The sequence below is a fragment of the Pleurodeles waltl genome, chromosome 8 (assembly GCF_031143425.1).
Source record: "Pleurodeles waltl isolate 20211129_DDA chromosome 8, aPleWal1.hap1.20221129, whole genome shotgun sequence".
Classification (NCBI taxonomy): Eukaryota; Metazoa; Chordata; class Amphibia; order Caudata; family Salamandridae; genus Pleurodeles; species Pleurodeles waltl.
In genome coordinates, this window is record NC_090447.1 from 1,239,856,557 (window position 1) to 1,239,878,009 (window position 21,453).

General features: G+C 42.9%; 1 protein-coding gene across 4 annotated transcripts in view; it reads right to left on the reverse strand.

Moving 5' to 3' along the window:
- NBEA (neurobeachin) overlaps positions 1 to 21,453 on the reverse strand; it is a 1,608,295-nt gene that overhangs the window by 1,058,481 nt on the left and 528,361 nt on the right. For all 4 annotated transcript variants that reach the window (XM_069205539.1, XM_069205537.1, XM_069205538.1 and 1 more), the window contains exon 25: positions 2,091 to 2,271. In XM_069205539.1, coding sequence (XP_069061640.1) covers positions 2,091 to 2,271 — 181 coding nt within the window. The remainder of the gene's footprint in view (positions 1 to 2,090; positions 2,272 to 21,453) is intronic.

A 21,453-nucleotide genomic window follows, 5' to 3' on the forward strand; every position in this document is an offset into this window, starting at 1 on the left:
TGTGTGCGAGTCGGTCGGTGTGCATATCTGTTTGTATGTGTGCGGGTATGTGTTGTCGTGATGAATGTGTGCGTGTAGGGGTGTGTATATGTGTAAGTTGGGGTGAGGGTGGGGAGGGGGTTGTGCCTCCTTTGGGGGGTGGCATGGAGGTTGGGGGTAGCGGGGTGGGGGGAGACCCCTATCAGTGCCAGGGAAAGAATTCCCTGGCACTGATAGTGCCTACCGCCATGAATCTCATGGCGGTTCCCAATCACCCGAAATCCATGGCGGTATGCAGGGTCCTGATACCGTTGGCGGTCTAGTGACGGCCGCCGGGATGGAGACCGAAATCTCCAGCCCAGCAGTCATCACCGCCATGGCGGTCGGAATGGTGAAGTGGCGGATGACCGTGGAGGTTCCATTTTTTTCCGCCGGCCTGTTTGCGGTCTTACCGCCGCTTTACCACCGACCGCCAGGGTCGTAATGAGGGCCAATGTCTCCTCCCACTCTGGTATTTAGTGCTCTCATTTGCGTTTCTCATCACAAACATAAGTTGGTCCAGGACATTCTTTGCACTGGTGTCGTTGTACCGCTCTAAGTTCTACTCCTGTTCTGATGAGAGCTCTTATACATAAGGGCTGCAATAAATGGCGGAAGGGACAGGCAAGGGATTTATATGACATACTTGTCTAGTTTGCTTGTAAGAGAGCAGAAAGGAAAACAGTGTATCTAAAGAAAAAAACGAGTAAAGTAAAGTATCAGAGTCATGAGTTCGAGAGAAAGACTGAAAAGACAAAAATAATCGATGGTTCTCAGTCATCGTGGAGCGCAATCTGTACCACTGAATAAAATCCAAAATGTGTAGAAATATGGAGGACAAGGATTTAAACACTTCAAGAGAGCTCATGGGGCGTCTAACAACAAGAATCTTTATAGCTCCTGAACCAGACAGCACTTGTGAAATAATATATAGTTTCATATTCCCCTCCACAATTAGGAAATTAATTAAATTGTGTATAATGTAACTAATAATAACCGTGTAATGTGCGGTCTATTATTCATTTACGCAATTGTAATGCACAGGTAATATATACTCTGTCAAGAAATAGTGTTTACCTCGCTGCTGTCTTTAACTAGAAACGATTTCAAGGCACTTGCAACCATTACCTTATAGTGAGGTGACTCCTGATTGTTGAAAACTGTGTTTACGGATTGTACTTGCCAACGCCCCTTTCAAGGAAAGGAAATACTGCTCATCTCATACTAATGATACATATTGTAGTCTGGTAGCATTAACGAAAATACCACGGAAGCATGATTATTTACTTAAGACTGTGCAGGACACTTTCAGGATAATGAGTGCAGCCTTATTTAGATTTTTTCTTTTAATCATTCTAATCTTGTTAATTGATCAAACACATTTTAATCGCTCTGAACTAATGGCAAATCTAAATATTGATTCAGTTTGTAACAGGAGTTACCAGAAGAATCAGGAATTCTGAAGGAAAACCTCGATTTGAAAGTACTGCAGATGACTCTGGGGAAAAATTCATCACGTCAAACCTTGCGAAATTAGCAACTAGAAAATGGCCCAGAATTTGTAAATCACGCGAGGTAACAGGAGTGGAAACAACAATTTCCAGTGAGGACGGATTGCAATCGGGTGAGGGTTTCGCACCCCAAGATTACAATTAAGTGATAGATCTGCTATTTCGGGTGCGAAACTACCTTGGTGGGACCCCGTATATACTAGAAGGAAGACTTAACCAGAATGGTGACGTATACACGTATTTTTCACTCAAACTGAATGACTAGCTTGAAATAAGGCTGCAGGGACATGAGAGAATATGCTTACAAATGCTCTTGTCCCCCAAGTTATTTTTCTTCACGCCAACATTCGTGTATTTTTTCTACCCTCACACTTTGGCTGAAAGTTGTGATCCGGCTGATATCAAGTCCATTTGTGGGAACGGGGGTGGTGGGAGCACAGATCTCCTGTCCAAACTGGAACTAGGTCAAATTTTGCAGGCTTCTAATTCATCAGCTTCTGTGCAGTGAGCTGTAATTAGTCCATGGGCACTGCCTGTGCTGTTATATATTATTAAACATACCTAGCCGCAGGCACTGCCGCATCAAGCCGCCAGAAGACATGTTTTTCTCTGCTTCGATCTCGCTAAAATTCAGTGAGCTGGCGAAGACCAGAACATCAACCATGGCCATCAGACGGCTGAGGAAGGTGACGGCGGTCTCAGCTGACATCCCTTGCGTCACTTCAATGTTTTCCAATTCAGTCTTTGAAGAAAAAGGGGATTTAAGTTAGAGAAATCCTGTTGGAAACTGGAAATTACACAAGAGACAGGATGCAACTGCAAAACAATGAGTTCCAATTAGCATGCCACGAAAGAGACGTATGTGCATGTGCAGCACTTTCAAACAGCAGTACACGACACAAAAAGATACACAATGGCTGTGCGCTGGGATGAGTACGTGGCAGGTCTTATCTGTGACAAATGACAGGTAGAAAGCACAATTGAAAACAAAAATAAAATGAGACTAGGCTTGCATTTTTGATCATCCTTATAAGTGGCAAACAACCTTCAAAACTCTGAAGTACTGTCAACATTTTGCAGGAACCTTTAAAAGTAAAGAAATCACACATATTCAGAAGTTATTTCCAGCAGTACATCTGAGGACGCAAATCCCTCCATCTATCACAGCCAGGAATTGACAAAAGAATTCATGGCAGCCATAAATGGATTTACTAGCTCAGATGTCCTCACCGTGAGCGCAAAGGATCCCGCAGTTTCAAATCTCATGCAAGAGGTGGAAGTGGATGTTACAAGGTGTGGTTAAGTCTTGTAAGTTTGTGAACGTCCACAAACATGTACATTTGTGGACCTTCACAAAATGAAATCTGACCTTTTTCCTCCCTGGTAATGGTCAAAGATTTACTCCAGCCAACAGCTGGAGTAACCCTCATCCAGGGTGGTAATGGGTCACCACCAGATTTGGTGGGGGTGTATAGGGAAAATTGTTATCTCTGTGGGGAGAAAATGGAAAAGGAGTTTTTACACCTTCAACTACCCTTCCTACTGTTCAGGGCTGTCGGCTATGTGTAAGTATGCCCCAGGAGAACAGACAGCCTAACAAAAAATAACTGAAATCAAGGCATGTTCAAAAGTACACCTAGATCCATGCAAACATTATGCATTTCCAGGAGTATTATTACTCTGGTTTTATGAAGTGAAAAAGTATAAAAGTACATTCAGGAGTAGAACTCTGCCCGTACTTTTACACTTTTCTTCAGGGATCGGGGCAAATGTCTCAAATAAATGCACACTTGACTGTTTTACAGAACACTGCGGCTTTTACTGGGGCTGTCTTCAATAATTGTGGCTTCTTCAAAAGCAGCACCAAACAGCAGGGCAACAATACTGTGCTGTAGAAGCCCAACACTATGCCACGCTTGCACAGGTGGGTGTAACAATATTGCTTATCCAGACTAGGCCTCTGTCAGGACCCATTATGAATAATCAATTCATAAGGACACTGTAAGACTGCTTCAATTATCGGGAAAATTCCGTAATACTGAAGAGGCGCATCTCTTGCTATTGTCAGAAATATCTTTATCAACTCAGAAAGAAAATAGAATAATATAAACGAGCAGATATGATGGCATTAAGCTTTGAATATATCCCCTCATACAACACAGCATTGATGGGGGCTGAAAACCATGTTTGTGTAACAAACAAATATGACAGCGTTTCACTTCAAATCAACACGGTTTATTTTCCTGCGGCACTTCACTGAAGGGAAGAAAAAATACAAAAAGTTATTCTGGAAAAAAATGGTGATGCCTTCGCTGTATTATTGTTTTGCATTAAATTCCAGGGGGAATAATGTGTAGAGCTACGTCAACTACAGACTGCAGTTCGCTTCCTCTCTTTGAATCAAAAATAGGCACGAGAAAGACAGTGTTTGGACTTGGAGTAAGCAGGGAATGACACCATGCTACATTGCAGTTGGATGCTAAATGACATTATGTAAATTACATATTCTGTTAGAAGGTCGTTCATGTCCATTAAACTAAAAAATAACTACTACGAGCAACTGTCTTGACACGCTAGGAAAGTGAAATTACCATTCCCCTCCCACTCCAAGCAAAGGATTGCAATGTCACCTCTGCCCCCTAAGGAAACGCCTCCACTTAATAAGGGACAAGTTTCATCCTTGGTGGTTCTCCAACCAATGGCATTATTTGAAGCCAACTTGCTTACTCACATACTTCAACAATGCTCAGCTGAATGGTCACATTGGGAAAAGAAGGGAAGATGTGATACAATTGCGGTGGGGGGTGATGGGATTCAACATCTCCCTTAATAGTTGCCAATCGGGTCGTCGAGGCTACCTTTCCTAACATTTAGGTGACAGAATCCACGCAGCCTTAAACCTTTCATGTCCCATGTGATCAAATTCCCTGGGGTGTGGTTAGACTGTCGCTTGACTTTTAAAGCGAAAAATACAGAAGTTATTGAAAGCATTTGCAATTCTGTGAAACAGGACACCTCTCTTTGAAACCACCTTTAATTTACTGCCACTCATATGAACTATATTGGACTTTTAGTGTCTGAAAATGGAAGTCCCCGCTGTATTCAAAATACAACGTAAGTTTGAGCTTGGAATTCACAAGGAAGACCTGCATCTTCTCAGAACTTATCAGACTATTGGTGACCAATGGGGTAACAAAGGGATTTCAAGGTGCTCTTCCTAACACACCCTGCCTTGAAAAGGTCTTTCATACAACTCGTCCACTTTAAGCCCTGAGATTGTCAATGACCAACCCTATAGAAGGACCTAAATAAATACCTTATTTCAAGGAGTGCAGGCATTGTGAAGATGCCTAATGTCTACAGCCCAAAGGAACTTCATAAGCCATCATGGTTCTCTTTTTGTAGAAAAGGATGTAAGAATGAAAATCACCATGCCAACTATGATACGATTTGTTACAGTGGATCAAGGTAAAGATTTGGACACTTCACATTATCCATTAAACACTCTTCAGAAGAGGATTTCCAGAAGGACCAAAAAAGTCGTTTCAAGATTCCTGTTCACCTACAGACAATTAGGAAGGCATATGAGACTTGCTGTAAACAGATATTTATGAAAGCACTTGCAAGGATAGGATGAGGTCAGTTATGTATAGTTTTACATAAGGATTTGTTGTTTAAGGGTTGCTTGATTCTCAAACGCAGGATGTGATTTTAGACGATGTGTAACTTTATCCCCACAGTTCAAAGAAAAAACAATAATGGCATCTGAATGTTTTCTATTTTGGCTCTTCTGATATCTAAATTTAGAGGTATAAATGCTACTAAAAACGCAAATGGTAACAGAAAAATATTGGTGCACGTGCAATTCTGGTTATCATAAATACTGTTGTCAAGTGAATGACCTTTAATAGAAATTCATGGTGAAAACCTAAAATGAATACTTGAAAAATACTGATTATGATATAACAGTGACAACTTGTAGACAGGAGAAGCTTCAAGATGCAACCTTTTCAGATTCAATAATCTCACACTATTTTGGTCTGCATCTGATCCTTCCAAATTAATACTCTGTGTGATATGTGTAGAAAACTGATCAACTCAGCTAGAAGACTGATTCTGTACTATGACAAGCTGCTCCTATAATCTGTTGCACCACTGCTTAAGCTTAGCCACAAATTTATTTTCTACATTATTAAGTTTAATTGATGTTTTAGAAGAAAACTGCAACCAGAAAGACATCTAATAGTCCTTCATCCAAACCAGGGTTTCCTTTGGAAACTATCTTTATTTGTGTAACAATTTGATATCAAATACTTGCACTAACATGGTTATTTGAGTGCTTCACAAGCATCAAGGTTGAAGATACTGTTAACATCAAGAGCCCCATTATGAATCTGGCGGTCTCAAGACCGCCGGACTTGTGGGGGCAGTCAGACTGCTGTGGCGGTCTGACTGCCACATTACTGCCCTGGCAGTCCGACTGCCAAAAGACTGCCATCTTCACCAAGATCTTTGATCCTGATGGGATGACAGCGGTCATGGTTGTAATCAGCCATGTTCTCCGCCAGCCTTTTCAAGGCAGTTCTACTGGCAGAAACAAGTGCTGGGGGCCACAAGGGGGCCCCTGCACTGCCCACAAAATTGTCGTGGGCAGTGCAGGAGCCCACCGCCCCAGCACCGTCGGCATGTGCACCGTCTGCTTAGCAGATGGTGCACATTCCATTGGTGCTGTGGGGCCCCTTTGCGACAGCATTGGACTCGGCTCCATGTGGAGCCAAGTCCAACGTCGTCCAGGTTTTCCACTGGGCTGACTGGCAGGCCAGCCCAGTTGAAAACTCGTAATGGGGCTGTGGGGAGCCAGCCAGCTCCGTGGCAGTTGCCTCATCAGGAGTTTTTGGCCGTCAGATGACCGCCAAACTCGTAATCAGTCCCCAAATCTGTATAACAAGGACCATGTTTGAGAATGCAATTAACATCAGAGAGAGATTACTCTGAACAAAATATAGTAGCTTGGCAAACAAATGATCAAGAATGCCAGAGAAAGGAGAAACTCCTACTAGTCCAAATGCAGGCAGAAGGGGTGGACTTTCAAATTGTTTCTTCCTCAATGTGGCAAGGGGGGTTCAGTTCTAGTGTCATTGAAAAGAGAGTTCCAAATAGAGGCTGGAGTTTGAAATAACAATGTTTCTGCGCACTAAATATTTTGGCAGGAGGGACCTTCAAGCTGTACGGCGCTCAGCATTTTATGTCTCTTTAGCCTAAAGTACTTATGAGCCCTTTTCGGAGGGAAAACCCACCTGCATATCAGATGGCCCTAAAAACTCTTTTCCTTTTCCACTTATCGCTGTGGAGTAAATCAATACGAGTTGTCTTCCCCAGCTGTGAGACGGTATGACAGATAAAGAATGCACTGACGGTGTCTTAGCTTAGACTTTTTTTCAATATAAAATGGTCAATGGTTACAAGCTGGGTCCTTCAGAAAAGATACCCCAGTAAATGGGAATTCACAAAATAGTCCCCACTGCAGTCTAATATGTGAAGCTGACATGGTAAGGCATATCACCACATGGCACACAAATGATTTGAATAGATGGGAAATGGGTATTATTTTAATTGCATGTTTTGTCTCTAAAAGAGATTAAGAGAAAATGATAATTTGTCCATTAGAGGGGCGAGTAGTCTGGTGACCTGGTTACTGATTTTTCTGTGTCAAATGACACTGCATGGTGATGTTCATGAAATTATGCAATAATAAATATATGATGAACTGGATTTACATTGACCCCTTTACCAAAGTACGCTACTTTTCAGAAGGAAGTAATTACCATTATGCTACATGGGTTAAAGATAATTTAATATTAGGTTCAATTGATGAACTAATATTAATACCCTACAGCTAGTTTAGTCATTTTGAAGTGAGAAAGGTAGTGACTGAATCCTTTATTTAGGCATAATGTGTAATGTTTTATATATCTGAGAGGTGAATTGTCCTACCTATGAACTTAGCTTAAAGAGAGCCAAAGAACAAAACAAGAAGGGCAAATTCAATTACAAAGTCCAAAAGCAGAGCTGAAAAAGGTCAACTGCTTCCTGTCAGTTCCAAGTAGAACTTTGAAGAAATGACACAACTATCTGCATTCATGTAGGCTGTGGGCAAAGTGATTAAATACTGTCTGGAAGTCTAAAAACCTATGGCCATCCTCTTGCACAGAGGATGTCATATCAGGTGTCAGGTCAGTGAGATCAATCAATCAATCACTGCATTTGTAAAGCGCGCTACATACCCGCGAGGGTCTCAAGGCGCTGGGGGGGGGGGGGGTGTGTGTGCTACTGGTCGAAGAGCCAGGTCTTGAGGAGTCTTCTGAAGGCCAGCAGGTCCTGGGTCTGTCGAAGGATGGTGGGGAGAGTGTTCCAGGTCTTGACGGTGAGGTAGGAGAAGGATCTGCCGCCGCCGGTGGTTTTTCGGATGCGGGGGACTGTGGCGAGGGCGAGGTTGGCTGAGCGGAGGCTTCGGGTGGGGGTGTGGAAGCTGAGTCGGTTGTTGAGGTAGGTGGGTCCAGTGTTGTGCAGTGCTTTGTGTGCATGGAACAGGAGCTTGAAAGTGATCCTTTTGTTGACGGGGAGCCAGTGCAGGCCTCTCAGGTGGAGTGTGATGTGGCTGCGGCGGGGGACATCGAGGATGAGTCGGGCCGAGGCGTTCTGGATGCGTTGGAATCGTCTCAGGAGCTTGTTTGTAGTTCATGAGTAGTGGGCATTCCCGTAGTCGAGTCTGTTGGTGATGAGGGCTTGGGTAACGTTTTTTCTCGTGTCGAGGGGGATCCATTTGAAGATCCTGCGGAGCATACGGAGGGTGTAGAAGCAGGACGCGGAGATGGCGTTGACTTGCCTGGTCATGGAGAGAGTGGAGTCGAGGATGACCCCCAGGTTGAGTGCGTGGTGCGTGGGTTCCGGGGCTGTGCCTAGTGACGTGGGCCACCAAGAGTCGTCCCAGGCTGATGGGGTGGGTCAGAGAATGAAGACCTCCGTCTTGTTTGAGTTGAGCTTCAGTCTGCTGTCCTTCATCCAGTCGGCTACGGCCTTCATTCCTCGGTGGAGGTTAGCTTTGGCGGTGTGGGGATCTTCGGTGAGGGATATGATCAGCTGGGTGTCATCGGCGTAGGAGATGATGTTGAGGTTGTGTTGTCGTGCGACGTGGGCGAGGGGGGCCATGTAGATATTGAACAGTGTCGGGCTGAGGGAGGATCCCTGTGGGACGCCGCAGATGATCTCAGTGGTTTTGGAGCGGAAGGGTGGGAGGCGGACGCTCTGGGTTCTGCCGGAGAGGAAGGATGTGGCCCAGGCCAGGGCCTTTTCTTGGATACCGGCGTCATGGAGGCGTGCTGATAGGGTGCGGTGGCAGACCGTGTCAAAGGCTGCTGATAGGTCCAGGAGGATGAGGGCGGCTGTTTCTCCTTTGTCCATCAGGGTCTGGATGTCGTCAGTGGCAGCGATGAGGGCGGCCTCGGTGCTGTGGTTACTGCGAAAACCGGATTGGGAAGGGTCCAGGATGTTGTTAACTTCGAGGTAGCGGGTCAGCTGTTTGTTGACAATCTTCTCGGTCACTTTTGCCGGGAAAGGGAGCAGGGAGATGGGCCGGAAGTTCTTGAGGTCCTTGGGGTCCGCCTTGGGCTTCTTCAGAAGGGCGTTGATCTCGGCGTGCTTCCAGCTTTCTGGGAAGGTTGCTGTCTCGAAGGAACAGTTGATTGTTTTCCAAAGGTGGGGTGCGATGGTTGCGCCAGCTTTGTTGAAGACGTGGTGAGGGCAGGGGTCCGATGGGGATCCGGAGTAGATGGAGTTCATGGTTTTGATGGTTTCTTCGTTGCTGATGCTGGACCAGACAGTCAGGCGACTGGTGCGAGTGGGAGTCGCAGGGGTGGTGGACTCGGTGGTGGGTGCGGGGTGTCGGAGTTGAAGCTGTCGTGGATGTCGGTGATCTTGCGGTGGAAGAAGGTGGCCAGGGAGTCGCACAGGTCTTGAGATGGCGGGATGTCGTTGGTGTTGGAGCTGGGGTTGGAGAGTTCTTTCACGATGCTGAAGAGCTCTTTGGTGTTGTGTGCATTGTTGTCTAGGCGGTCCTTGAAGGCGGTCTTCTTGGCGGTCCTGATGAGTTGGCGGTGTCTGCAGGTGGCGCTCTTGAGGGCTGAGTGGTTGTCTGGTGTTCGGTCGTGGAGCCATTTCTTCTCCAGCTTCCGACAGGTGTGCTTGGAGATCCGGAGGTCCTCGGTGAACCAGGCGGCTTTCTTGTTGGTGTGGTTGGTTGTAGAGGTCTTGAGAGGGGCGAGGGTGTTGGCGCAGTCGTTGATCCATTGTGTGAGGTTGGTCGCGGCGGTGTCTGGGCCGGTGGGTGGTCTCAGGGCGAGGGCGGTAGTCAGTTGGTCCTCGGTGACCTTGCCCCAGCAGCGGCGTGGTAGCTGTTGGTGTGCGGTGGTGTGTGGTGGGTTTTCTGAAGGTGAAGTGGACGCATCTGTAGTCGGTCCTGTGTGGTTCGGTGGTGTGGTTGAAGGAGACGTGGGGGCTTGCGGAGAAGATGGGGTCGAGCGTGTGTCCAGCGGCGTGAGTAGGTGTCGTTACGAGCTGTTTGAGTCCGAGGTTGTCGATCAGGGTGATGGAGTTGGCGTCGTTGTTGTTCTCGAGGTGGAAGTTCAGGTCCCCGAGGAGGATGTAGTCCGTGGAAGCAAGGGCGTGGGTGCTGATGAGGTCGGCGATGGTGTCACTGAACTGTGGGCAGGGTCCGGGAGGTCTGTAGATGAGAGTTCCTCTGAGGGTGGTGTTGGGGTCAGTGTGGATCTGGAAGTGCATGTGCTCGGCGGTGGTGAGGGGGTCATCGGTGTTTGTTGAGATTTTGATGGAGTCTTTGTGGATGATGGCGATTCCTCCTCCCACTCCGTTGGTGCGGTCTCTGCAGGAGATCTTGTAGCCCTGTGGGATGGCTATGGCGATGTCTGGTGCTGAGGTGGCGTTCAGCCAGGTCTCCGTCAGGAAGGCGACGTCGGGCGGTGGAGTCTAGGAGGTCCCAGAGTTCGATGGCGTGCTTGCGAGCGGAGCGGGTGTTGAGGAGGATGCAGCGGAGGTGGTTGGGTTCTCTGGCTGGTGGTGTGGAGGGTTGGATGCTGGTGAATCTGCAGTTCAGGCAGGTGAAAGGCCCCTGGGTGCGTTTCGGGGTGGCCCGGTAGCAGGGGTGGTCTCGTCTGGTGTTGAGTGCGTGGAGGGTGCTTGCGTCGTAGTGCAGTCTGGCGTTGCGGGGGGTGTGGGTTCCAGGGGTTCCAGTGCTGGGTGCGGTCCAGGCTTAGACGGGCTTAGACGGGCTTGCCTTAGGCGCGCCTTCAGCGTGCCAGCGCGCCCGCTTCACAGCCTCCATATGAGGGCAGAGGGAGGGAGGAGCAGCTGGGAGGTGGGAGCGGGCGGGCAAATGGGAGTGAAGGGGGCGGGGCAGCAGGGGCTCAGCGGCGAGGGAAAAACCCGGGGAAAACCCGGGGAAAAAACGGCGGAAAAAGACGGCGGGAGAGGGACAACAGAGCACAGGGGTACAGAAAGCAAAACACAGGGGCACAGAATGAAAAAACAAAGTGGCACAGTGTTTTCCCAAATGTAAGCACAAGAAGCAAACACTAGCTGGGTTACTGGCACTGACTAAGGAGAATAGGCAGATGTGGGATACTTGTGGTTTAAACTCATATTTCTGGATTCTTATGAAAATTATGACAAACCCTCACCTACCAATCTAGTTGGCATGCTTCATCCTTAGCTTATCATGTACGCTTTATAGTTTGTTTGGAGGGGGGGGGGGAGTGGACAGGCTGCCTGTAGTGACACTTCTATGGTGGTGGAAGATTCCCACCAGTTATGAGGTGAGGGACCTGTGCAATTAAAAATCACTTTCAAAGGACACCAAATGTCTAATCTATTGTTGGATCCTTGAAGGTTTATTAAAAGCCATAGTGGGTAAACAACAGTGGATAGTTGATATATTTTAGGTGTATCTGGATGATGAAACAGAAACATCTAGACCAGAGAGAAATGATGCAGTGTAACAGGGAATAAATGGGGTATGCCCACCTAGGTAGACCCGAAACAATGGGCAACAATAAAGTATTTTATTCAGTCTACATATCCACAACATACTTTTGGGAAAGAGAAACATTTTTTTAAATCTTATCACCTCAATAAAAAGCTTAAGGCTTAAAGTCAACAAGCCCATAACTAAAGTCATTTTGTCATGGCCCACATGTAAAGCCACCAAAATTGAAAACAGTTAACCGGCATTGTTTAATAACTTGGGTCTGAGATTTTCAACATCAACGCAATTTAACTCTCAAATCAGAACATGAAGCAGCAGGAGGCAGCGTAATCAGATCCACAAGCAGATACAGTGGGTGCAGGTGGCCCAGCTCATATTAGAGTTCTCCAAGGCCAAAATAGGTTAAGTCCTGTAATATGGATATAAAATCATAAATTCTTCATCCAAAAGTAAATGAAAAGCTAAGGGACCGAATTAGACCACGGATAATAATCTCCACTCCATCAGGGCAATGAAGGAAATAACTCTGTCGCCTTGATTAAGTAACCACCCTCTGAATCTAGACTTGTCAGCAGGGCAAGTGGACATCTCTTACACTGGCAGGAACCATAGTCACAGAGGTTCTGATTAATGTATGGAAAGCTTGATGGAAGGTGCTGTCAACATGACGGCACTGTGCATTAAATGTTTAATCTGTTGTCTTCCATGGTGTGGGGATTATTTTGCATTTTTCACTGCTTCTTACTGCCAGGTTTCAATTGACAGTGACTGGCTGTGTAAACTGACATTTGACCACTCACTCCAAACCAAGCAGGTAGTCAAATGGCCAAATCTCCAACAGCCCTCAATCTGTTGAGATGTTGAAGATGTATGCCAGCAGCAGGGACTGAAGTGCTCATTCCGAGTTTGGCGGTCTTGAGACCGCCAGACTCGGGGTGGCCATCGGACCACTGCGGTAGTGGCGGTGCGATCCGCCAAATTCCGACCGTGGCTGAAACGCTACGGTAATACCGCTGACACCACCACGCTGGAGACGGCTTTCAGCCTGGCAGTCCCGGCGGTTGTAATCCGCCAGGGCAGCGCTGCCCGCTGAATTACGAGTTCCATTCCGCCAGCCTTTCCATGGCGGTTCACAATGTCGTGGAAAAGCTGGTGGCATGGGGGTGCTGGGGACCCCTGCACTGCCCATGCACTTGGCATGGGCACTGCAGTGGCCCCTATGCACAGCCCAGTTTCGCATTTCACTGCCCCAATTACGGGCAGTGAAATGGGCAACGGGTGCAGCTGCACTGCCACATTGGTGCCGGCTCTATTCTGAGCCGGCGTCAATGTTAAGGCCCTCTTCACGGAAGGGCTGGCGGGCGGAAACATTGTTTCCGCCCGCTTGCCCTGTGGTGAAGTCGTATTAGGGCCGGCGGTGTCCTGACAGCACCCGCAAAACTCGGAATGAGCACCTGGGTGATACGAGGGTACTATGTCGCCCCTGTAACAGAGTCAGCTGTCAATCAAACTCTAAATCAGGGACTAGATGACTAACTCTGGATGTTTCTAGGAAGTGTCCTACAGATCTCCACCTTTAGCTGGGTGGTACGGTATGCTGATGAAGCTGAGCCATTATCCCTGCAGAATTAAGATGACAAATATATGCCATGAATTAAGCTTCAGAAAGAAACATCTCCATTATGCACAGGCTCACTGCCAAATTGAGCCTCAAGTTATTTTCCTGAAATACAAATGTGAGCGAAATAATTGCATACAACTGGAGGCGGTGCAAATAAATCATCCAGTAGCCCTAGAGCATCTCAAAGTACACAAATATGATATTTAAAACAACAAAAGATCTCTGTGAGCGGAAAATGGAGATGATAAAATACATTCCTTGGGAGAATGTATTGTGTGATAACCCCTAAAGACAAAACCTCATAATGTTCAGAATAATTAGTCTAAGCTTGCCTTATCTACATAGAGCTTTAATCAACCATCGACTCGATATATGATTGTGACAGAAGGCATATACAGGATCTCTCTACAGTCATGGTTTTGGGAAGTGGTACCCGCTCTTGAAAAAAACATATTTTTCTTATTGATTAAAGATTCAAAGTTAAAAGGCAAAAGTGGAAAGCAAGTGTAGTGCTCTTAGACCAAATTTAACTTGAAGAGGTTTTTAAGAAGGCAGCTATATTTTTAATTTAAGACCGAAAACTATGAAAGTTGAGTATCAAAATAGTGGATGGGACAGCAACATAAATGATGAAGTAAAAGGGAAATGAAAGGACAGAAGAGAGAAAAGTAACAGATTATGCACAGGATTACATTAAGGCAAAAGAATGACCACCACAGAAGAAAAATAGACCACCACTTTCTCCTGAAGTAATCTATTTTCCAAACTTATTAGCTTATTGGCTGCTAGCCATTACATTTATCGGCTCTACATTTCATACCTTTTCCATTATACTCATGCCCAGAACTTCTAATGTAAATTTTTATATACGCCTATTACAAATGTAGATTACTTGTAGAGGTGGGTGGAGCTCACAGTTTTATTCTGCGGAATTCCTCAGAGTTAAATAAAAACTCTGCGAAATTCCGCAGAGTTCTGTGAGCAGGCATAAGTTGATTTTTAGTGCTGGGAGCTTTTTCCACCCTGTAAAATCAGCTCGAACAGAACAACGTGCTACACCAGAGGACGCTGCTTTTTTCTGCCGCTCGAGTAGATTTTCTACCTGAGCAGCAACTTTCTCGACGCGAACAGTCGTGAACTGCTGCGACCACTCAAGTTGACAAATCTCACCAGGAAGCATTACAGCGCCAGAAAATTGGCCAGGGGATGCATATTTTCGATTGTGTTTGCCAACTTAATGTGTCATGTGGCGGTTGGTAGTGTTTTGCCGGAACTCTGTGCTCCAAGTGGAACACAGGTGTGCAAATCTCTGTGAACTCTGCCTGCAGAGCTGGATTTTTCACCCATCCCTAATTATTTGTAATATGTTTCTCAGCTAGCAAATGTAGACGGCTCTGCTACTGAAAAGAACTGTAAAATATTCTCATTCATTTTCATACAAAGAAGTAGCTACTTTTCTCCGGAAAGCAAACCACTTGCAAATATTTTAATAATTTCCTGATCAAAGAGGAATGTTAAAAAAAAATTAAAACACATGCATAGTACAATTCTGCAACCTACATAATGACAAACCAAAATAGTTTAAGTGAAATAAAATGATTGAGTTAAACTAAAATGAAACTTACAGCAGTAATACTAACCTTAGACCCCTGGACATGCAATAGACAGAACAAACAACAGATCACAACAGTACAAGAGAAAGAAAGGTGTTACAATCAAAAGAAAGTACAATGCAAGATTGAGAGACAAAGCATAAAGGAACTGCACATTATTCTAATTTAAGTTTCTAGGTAAAATGTTTGTAAAATGCAAACACAGCAATATGGAGTCACTCTGAAGATAAACAAGTTATGTTAGTTACAATTAGACAACGAAATAGGTAGTACAGCCCACTGGCACTCTTTTGGTGTAAGTATTGCATTTGAGTCCAAGTACAAGAAGAATGGTCAGTTTGTAAGTCAGTGGCTATATTCTGGAAAAGGTGGTAATTTTATACCCACTGCAAAATATAACTGGAAATGAACACTTCCCACTCCGGAATGCATCCTGCTTATGAAAATCTCTCTTTTAGATTACAGCAGAGTATGGCCAGCTTACCACCATCTGTAGTATCACCACCAGCCATAAGCGAAATACAACTGACTTTCCTGTTATATGAAAAAATGACTAGAGGTTGAAATATTCACAGTCAAAATAAGAGAGCCTCTGCATGGTTCTCAAATCCAGAACCATCCTTCACAAGCGGAAGTGTAGACTTGGTATGACCACAATGCAGTTGGAAAACATTTGTTATCACACGGTTCCTGTAACTACTTCTTTCATTTCACATTTATGTTGATAAAATCATGTAAAAAATCTTCCCTACAACAAAGTAAAAACTGTGCCTGACAATCACATATTCATAGCTTTAATTGGCACTCGGTCATTATTTATGATTAATAGCATCCTAAATTGGGACACTAACTCTTATGTCTGAGCTGGTGTATATCCGTATACTACTGCATGGACAAAGCATTGGCCTTTGTATTGAAGGGTAGAACCATACAAAGGCAAACAACAAAGCCTCTATCAACTGATTAGTAAATAGGATATGCATTTACATGACTCTCCTGTGTTCCAGAACAGCATGCAAGAACGAAACATGATTTACTTCAACAGCCAGTGGTAGTTATATTATCTCTCTGTACATTACCACAATCTTAGAACTAGTTTTAGAAGGAAAAATACAGAAACTCTTGGGTGGGAGTTAAACAAAATAATAATAAAAAAAGAAAAAGGATAGTAGTGGTAAACTTTCACTGCAAAACGTCAGACCTGTGCCAATATTGTCCACTGCTCCTCCTTTCTATTTATTAAATATGCATACAGAGTGGTATGAGCAGCTGTCACTTTCAAAGCCACGAGTCACCAGGTTAACGTGAAACCTCCAGGTTCCCACAATCGTTCCATGTGATCCTGATAATGGTGGTTCTCCCCTAGCAGGATTTCTCCTGCCTAATGACTAATGCAGCCAATTGGTGCCATATGCAGAAGCAGGCAAAAATCTCTAAACCTTGCCTTGCTATGCAAGTTGTGATTAAAACCAGCTAAACAGGGAAATGTGTATATCGTTTGTCTAAATGAGTGTAAGTGGATTAACTGATTCAAGTCTACTGCAAAGGGTCTAAACACAAGTGACAAATGTATCTCTACTATCAAAATGTGACATTTCCTATGGCATAGATGAGGTATATTCTTGGACTATGTTTTCTGAACCTCAAAAAATGGACCCTAATGTCTCTCCAATTTTGCTCTGACAGCTAACTTTTTGATATTTGTATGCATTAATTATTAAAGTCAATTGCAATTTTATTTCATATATACCTCCTCTGTACAAATCTTTTATTAATTCTTAACTTCTCTTTTACATTGATTATTCATTTTTATTTTGGCCACTGTCAGTGCACAAATGGTCTATTACTCTTTGACTCAATGTATCCATAGGTCCACAAGTAGGAACAGTAGTCCTTTCTTTATTTAGTCCAATTCTGATATCAATCATACAAGTATCATATTCCTTGTCTGCCAAAGTCCTTTATAAGATTCTATTGGGATGTTAAGTCCTTCTATACTATTGATTACATATACTTTGATACTGCTAATTACTTTTAGGTTCTTAGCGGCCAACTTTCTTTCTTTTGTAGGAGGCATTCTGTTATCCATCCTACCTCACTCACAGAAACGGGCAATGGCTACTGTCTCCTATCTCACCACCCTCTGGACTGCTGGTGCAGTAAATACTGCCCCTTGGATCACCAGCCTTCTGACTCTTGATGCAACTTTTTCTCGATTGGACTTGGATTTGCAATGAGTAGGCATATCCTAACCAGGACACCATGCCGCTAAGGTCTTATACTTCAAGTGTAGGGCAGGTCGGGGTCCAACAAGCTAAACTCTTCGATTTTTGTCAAAATTACTGCTTTTTGCTCAGAAATATAGACAGCAAACAGATATTCTTCAGATTTTTGGGAAGCGATGTATGTTACCCAATGACTGAGCACCAGAGTTTGCAGTACCTCACTCTTTTGCCTGCATAATATTTCAGGATGAGAACAGTTTGAAACCTAATTTCTTTTTTATTACTCTTTGATGTGATGACACGTTTATACACCATACCTGTTCTATGTCGATGTTGTAAGAACCATACAAGGCTAAAGGGACAGTTTATAATTTGGTGGACGGACTGTTGGATGTCAGGACGACTGAGCAATTTACTCTATTGGCTTGACTCCCCGTGCCAGACAGTGAAATGGTCGCCAAGCCTGCTGTTATTTCTTAAAGCATTGCCAGATAATGCTGCACAGTGGTTTCAGTCAATGTTTTTTGCAGTTTGATGCACAGCTTCATCAAGCATGACTAACCTCTAATTCCACCCATCTAAATTCGGTGGGTGGAGCTAGAGGTCAAACTCTGATGGCACTTACTTAGTTTGGCCATCAGAGGGGTTTAACCATGGTGGAAACGGAGTAGTCTCCGCCGTGATTAAACCAAAGGTTTGCCCGCATTTAATTGAGGCGGGCGGACCACAGTCTAGGCGATATGGACACTCCATTGCTATTGTGGTGGAGTATCCATACTGCAAAGAAATAAAGCAGTCCCCAAGTCTCTTAATGTGTGCTTCATCCTCTACTCTGAAATATAAAGAAATTATTTTCACTTGTTTATATGGGAGGAATTAGAAAATTAAAATGAGCCAGTTCTAATTCTAACAGGAAATTGTACTCTCCTAGTAGTCCTGATCCAGACTAAGACATTACAGAGGAGGGTTGTGGCATCAAACAAGACACCAGTAGTTCAGCAAAGGCGTCTTCTACAAACACTGAGACAGCCAGTCTTACTTCTAAAACTACTGAGAATTTTAATAATGCCAACAATAAAAGACCAGAAATTCAGCAGTCCCTCCTTCTCCATGGAATTAATCCTGAAGGATATTAGGGCTTTGAGACCATAAATGCAGGATGTGAATAAGAGGCTATAGAATTTGGATGACAAATGATCTCATTTGGAAAACAGGGTGACAGAAGTGGAACAGCAAGTGAATGAAATGCATAATGTGTAATCAAAGTTTGATAATTTCCAAACATTACTTTGCTTGAAAAACAGACTGAGGATTTAGGAATAGGAGAAACAACCTCGGAATTTATGGTTCACTTGAAGCTTGTGAGGGGAAAGAGCCTATTGCATTCTTTCGAGCTTTTATACTCAAGAGTTTGGAACGGACAGATGCTTCACCATTAATCATTCAAGGGGTTCATAGATTAAGTCACAAGCCAGGCTTCTTCAATTCTCATCATAATCCCAGATGCATCACCCATTTAGTTCTACAATACACAGATTTGCTAAAGGTCATCATGGGTGTTAATGCTAATAGGAAAATATATTGGTCTGGTCACAATGTATTTTTCTCCCAGGACCTTGCGAAAAGCTACTGCTGACAGATAAAACACATTTTTGTATTAAATTAGTTCTCTGAGCATCTAAATGCAAGATTCAGACTCTTCCACATTTACCTTTTACAGGTCATATATTAAATAACAACATATTATGACGATCCAGCCAAGTTTTTTAAATTTTGGATGATTGTAGAGACGACGAAATGGAAACATACAGGCCTACTAATATTTAATCCTATGTTTGGAATTGGCTATTTTCTTGTGCTTTCTCCACTGTAGTCATATTCATTATATATTGTAATAGTTACCTGACATTAACTAATCTTCTTTTTCTTTGTAGATTTCTACTACCAAGTGGGTCAACATATACATTTGTGCATATTGAAAGAATCTTTCCCCAATATATCCCAGAGTGCAAATGTGCCATTGTCACCTTGAGGCTTTATTATCCCCTCAGCCTTTTTTTGCTCGTGAATGATTCTTTTATGTGTTGTGCTCTTTCTGTTCTTTCTTTATCTTACTGTTTCTCTTTTCTGAATTCTCACTTTTGCAAGCAGATATTTCTTCATCTTCTTAATTCATTTTTAAAGTCACTAATATAAATGATTGTATATACAATTTCCTGTTTCCTGCTATATATACTTTCTGTGGAAATTTACCTCACCTATTTTCTTTTAGTGTGTAGATCATTCAGGTTAATAACACTTTAATAGATTGTTTCTCAGAGTGCTGTTTTGGAATATGAAGGTGTTAGGGTCCCCAATAATATGAAAAAGAGTCTTGACACACTTATCTAAACTCAAGATTAGTATTGCATTGCTGCAGGAAACGCACATCATAGACTCAAACACAAGCTTAAACAATGTTGGTTGGGTAATATACCTGTCCCTCCATGATCAAGGTAGAATAATTGTGTTTTAGTTCTTCATGGGAAATCTCTCAGTGTAAAACTTATATCTCAAGAGAAATATAATGAAGGAAGATGGGTTATTGTGAGGTTAATTGTTAGTACTGTCCATCTAACCATCTTTAACATATAGTGTCCTACCTATGTTGATAATACATTTTGGGGTGCTCTCACCAACAAATGAATGAAGCATTTGTATCCAGATGAAAATATGATTCTCAAAGGAGATTGTATTCAAGTGTTTGACTCTTTTATATACAGAAACTGCAAAATGACTTACACTCCCAACACATTGCAGAAACAATTTGTTTATACAATAATGCAAAGATCACTAATTGACAACTTGTGACTTTGCAAACCCACTTTAACTGAACAAATCCATTCTCCTCTGCTCATTATATACACTCTAGAACAGATTACATTTGTGTTTCAAACAATATCTGCCAAAGCTTAATTTCTGTGAAAATTGGTACAATTATAATATCTGACCATGCCCGTGTCATTTCAGATCTGGGTGTGATACCTAAATCTAAAGGCATTAAGAGGTGGCAATTTAACAATGTTCTATTAATAAGTAATGCTTTTACTCTTGCTTTTAAAACTGTATTACAGATTGTTTCAGTACAATACAGCAGATAACTCATCTGCGTATATGATTTGGATGATGTGGGTCTCTTACAACAACTGCTAGAGATTTGTTTTTTTTTTCCAAAGAAATGGAATTTGGAGTATGAAAATTCTTTAAAAAAAATATATTAATGCTAAAAGACTTGAACAGATGTAGTACTCAAATCATAAGTTCGTTTAGATGAATTAACTAAAATTAAATTTTGTTGTAACACAATTTCTACTCTTTTCTAAAACTTAATTAATCCTACATTAATTTTCACAAAATGATAAAAAATATGTATTCACCAGAATTAATACGCCAAAAGAAATACATTATGTCAAATTTACAAACAATAGAGAAAAGTACTGGAACGAATACTGACTTTCCATTTCTTTAGAAAATATTTAAAAAAGCAATAAATTCAATAACAGAAGGAAAAAGTTTGGGTCAAGATAGCGTCACTATTGAGTGTTATTCTTACTTTCCCAAAATATTGTTTTCTAATTTACCTAAATGGCATCAATTTTTTTCATTTAACAGATTGGCTAAAGGAATTCTCCAAGATATGTTAATCTGCCTAATATCCTAAGAATGTAAGGATCCAAAGCTATGCTAAAGTTATAGACCTATCTAGCAAGTCAATACAAATTATAAGTTTGCAAAAAAAAATATTGCTTCATATTTACACCCACATATTTTAAATGTCATAAAGCAAAAATAATAAGTTTTTTTCAAAGGACAATATAGCTCTGACAATATAAGGTTTTTATTATTATCTCTTAAGAAGGTGAAGTGGCAATACTTCATTAGATGCAATTGCTCTTAAGGCTACACAATCTTTTGATTATATTATTAGTCTTATTTTTTAATGGTATGCCTTTGGTTCTAAAGTAATTTAAATTATTTTATTCATCACCTCAAACTGCAATAGTCAAACTTTTCCACACTTTAAGCTAAAGAGGGGTAAGACAAGGGTGTCCAATTTCACCTTTTTTGTTTATTTTAGCTTTAAAAAACGTGTTTCAAAAGTGAGACAAAACAGTCAAATACAAAGTTTTCAAAGCAGTGACAAACTAATTAAACACGCAAAAGATGATGGAAGGAATGCTGAAGTCTAATCACTGGCAATCGCCTAGGGTTGCATTCCAACCTGTAGTTCTTTTGCCTACCATGCCACCTCAATTTGGACCCAGTCACAATCAAATCAGTCATCACCCAGCTCCAATCAGAACAGTTCAGCCTGTTGTGCCATGCCACATCCTGCCCTGAACCGGAACACAAGCAACTCAAGACCGGT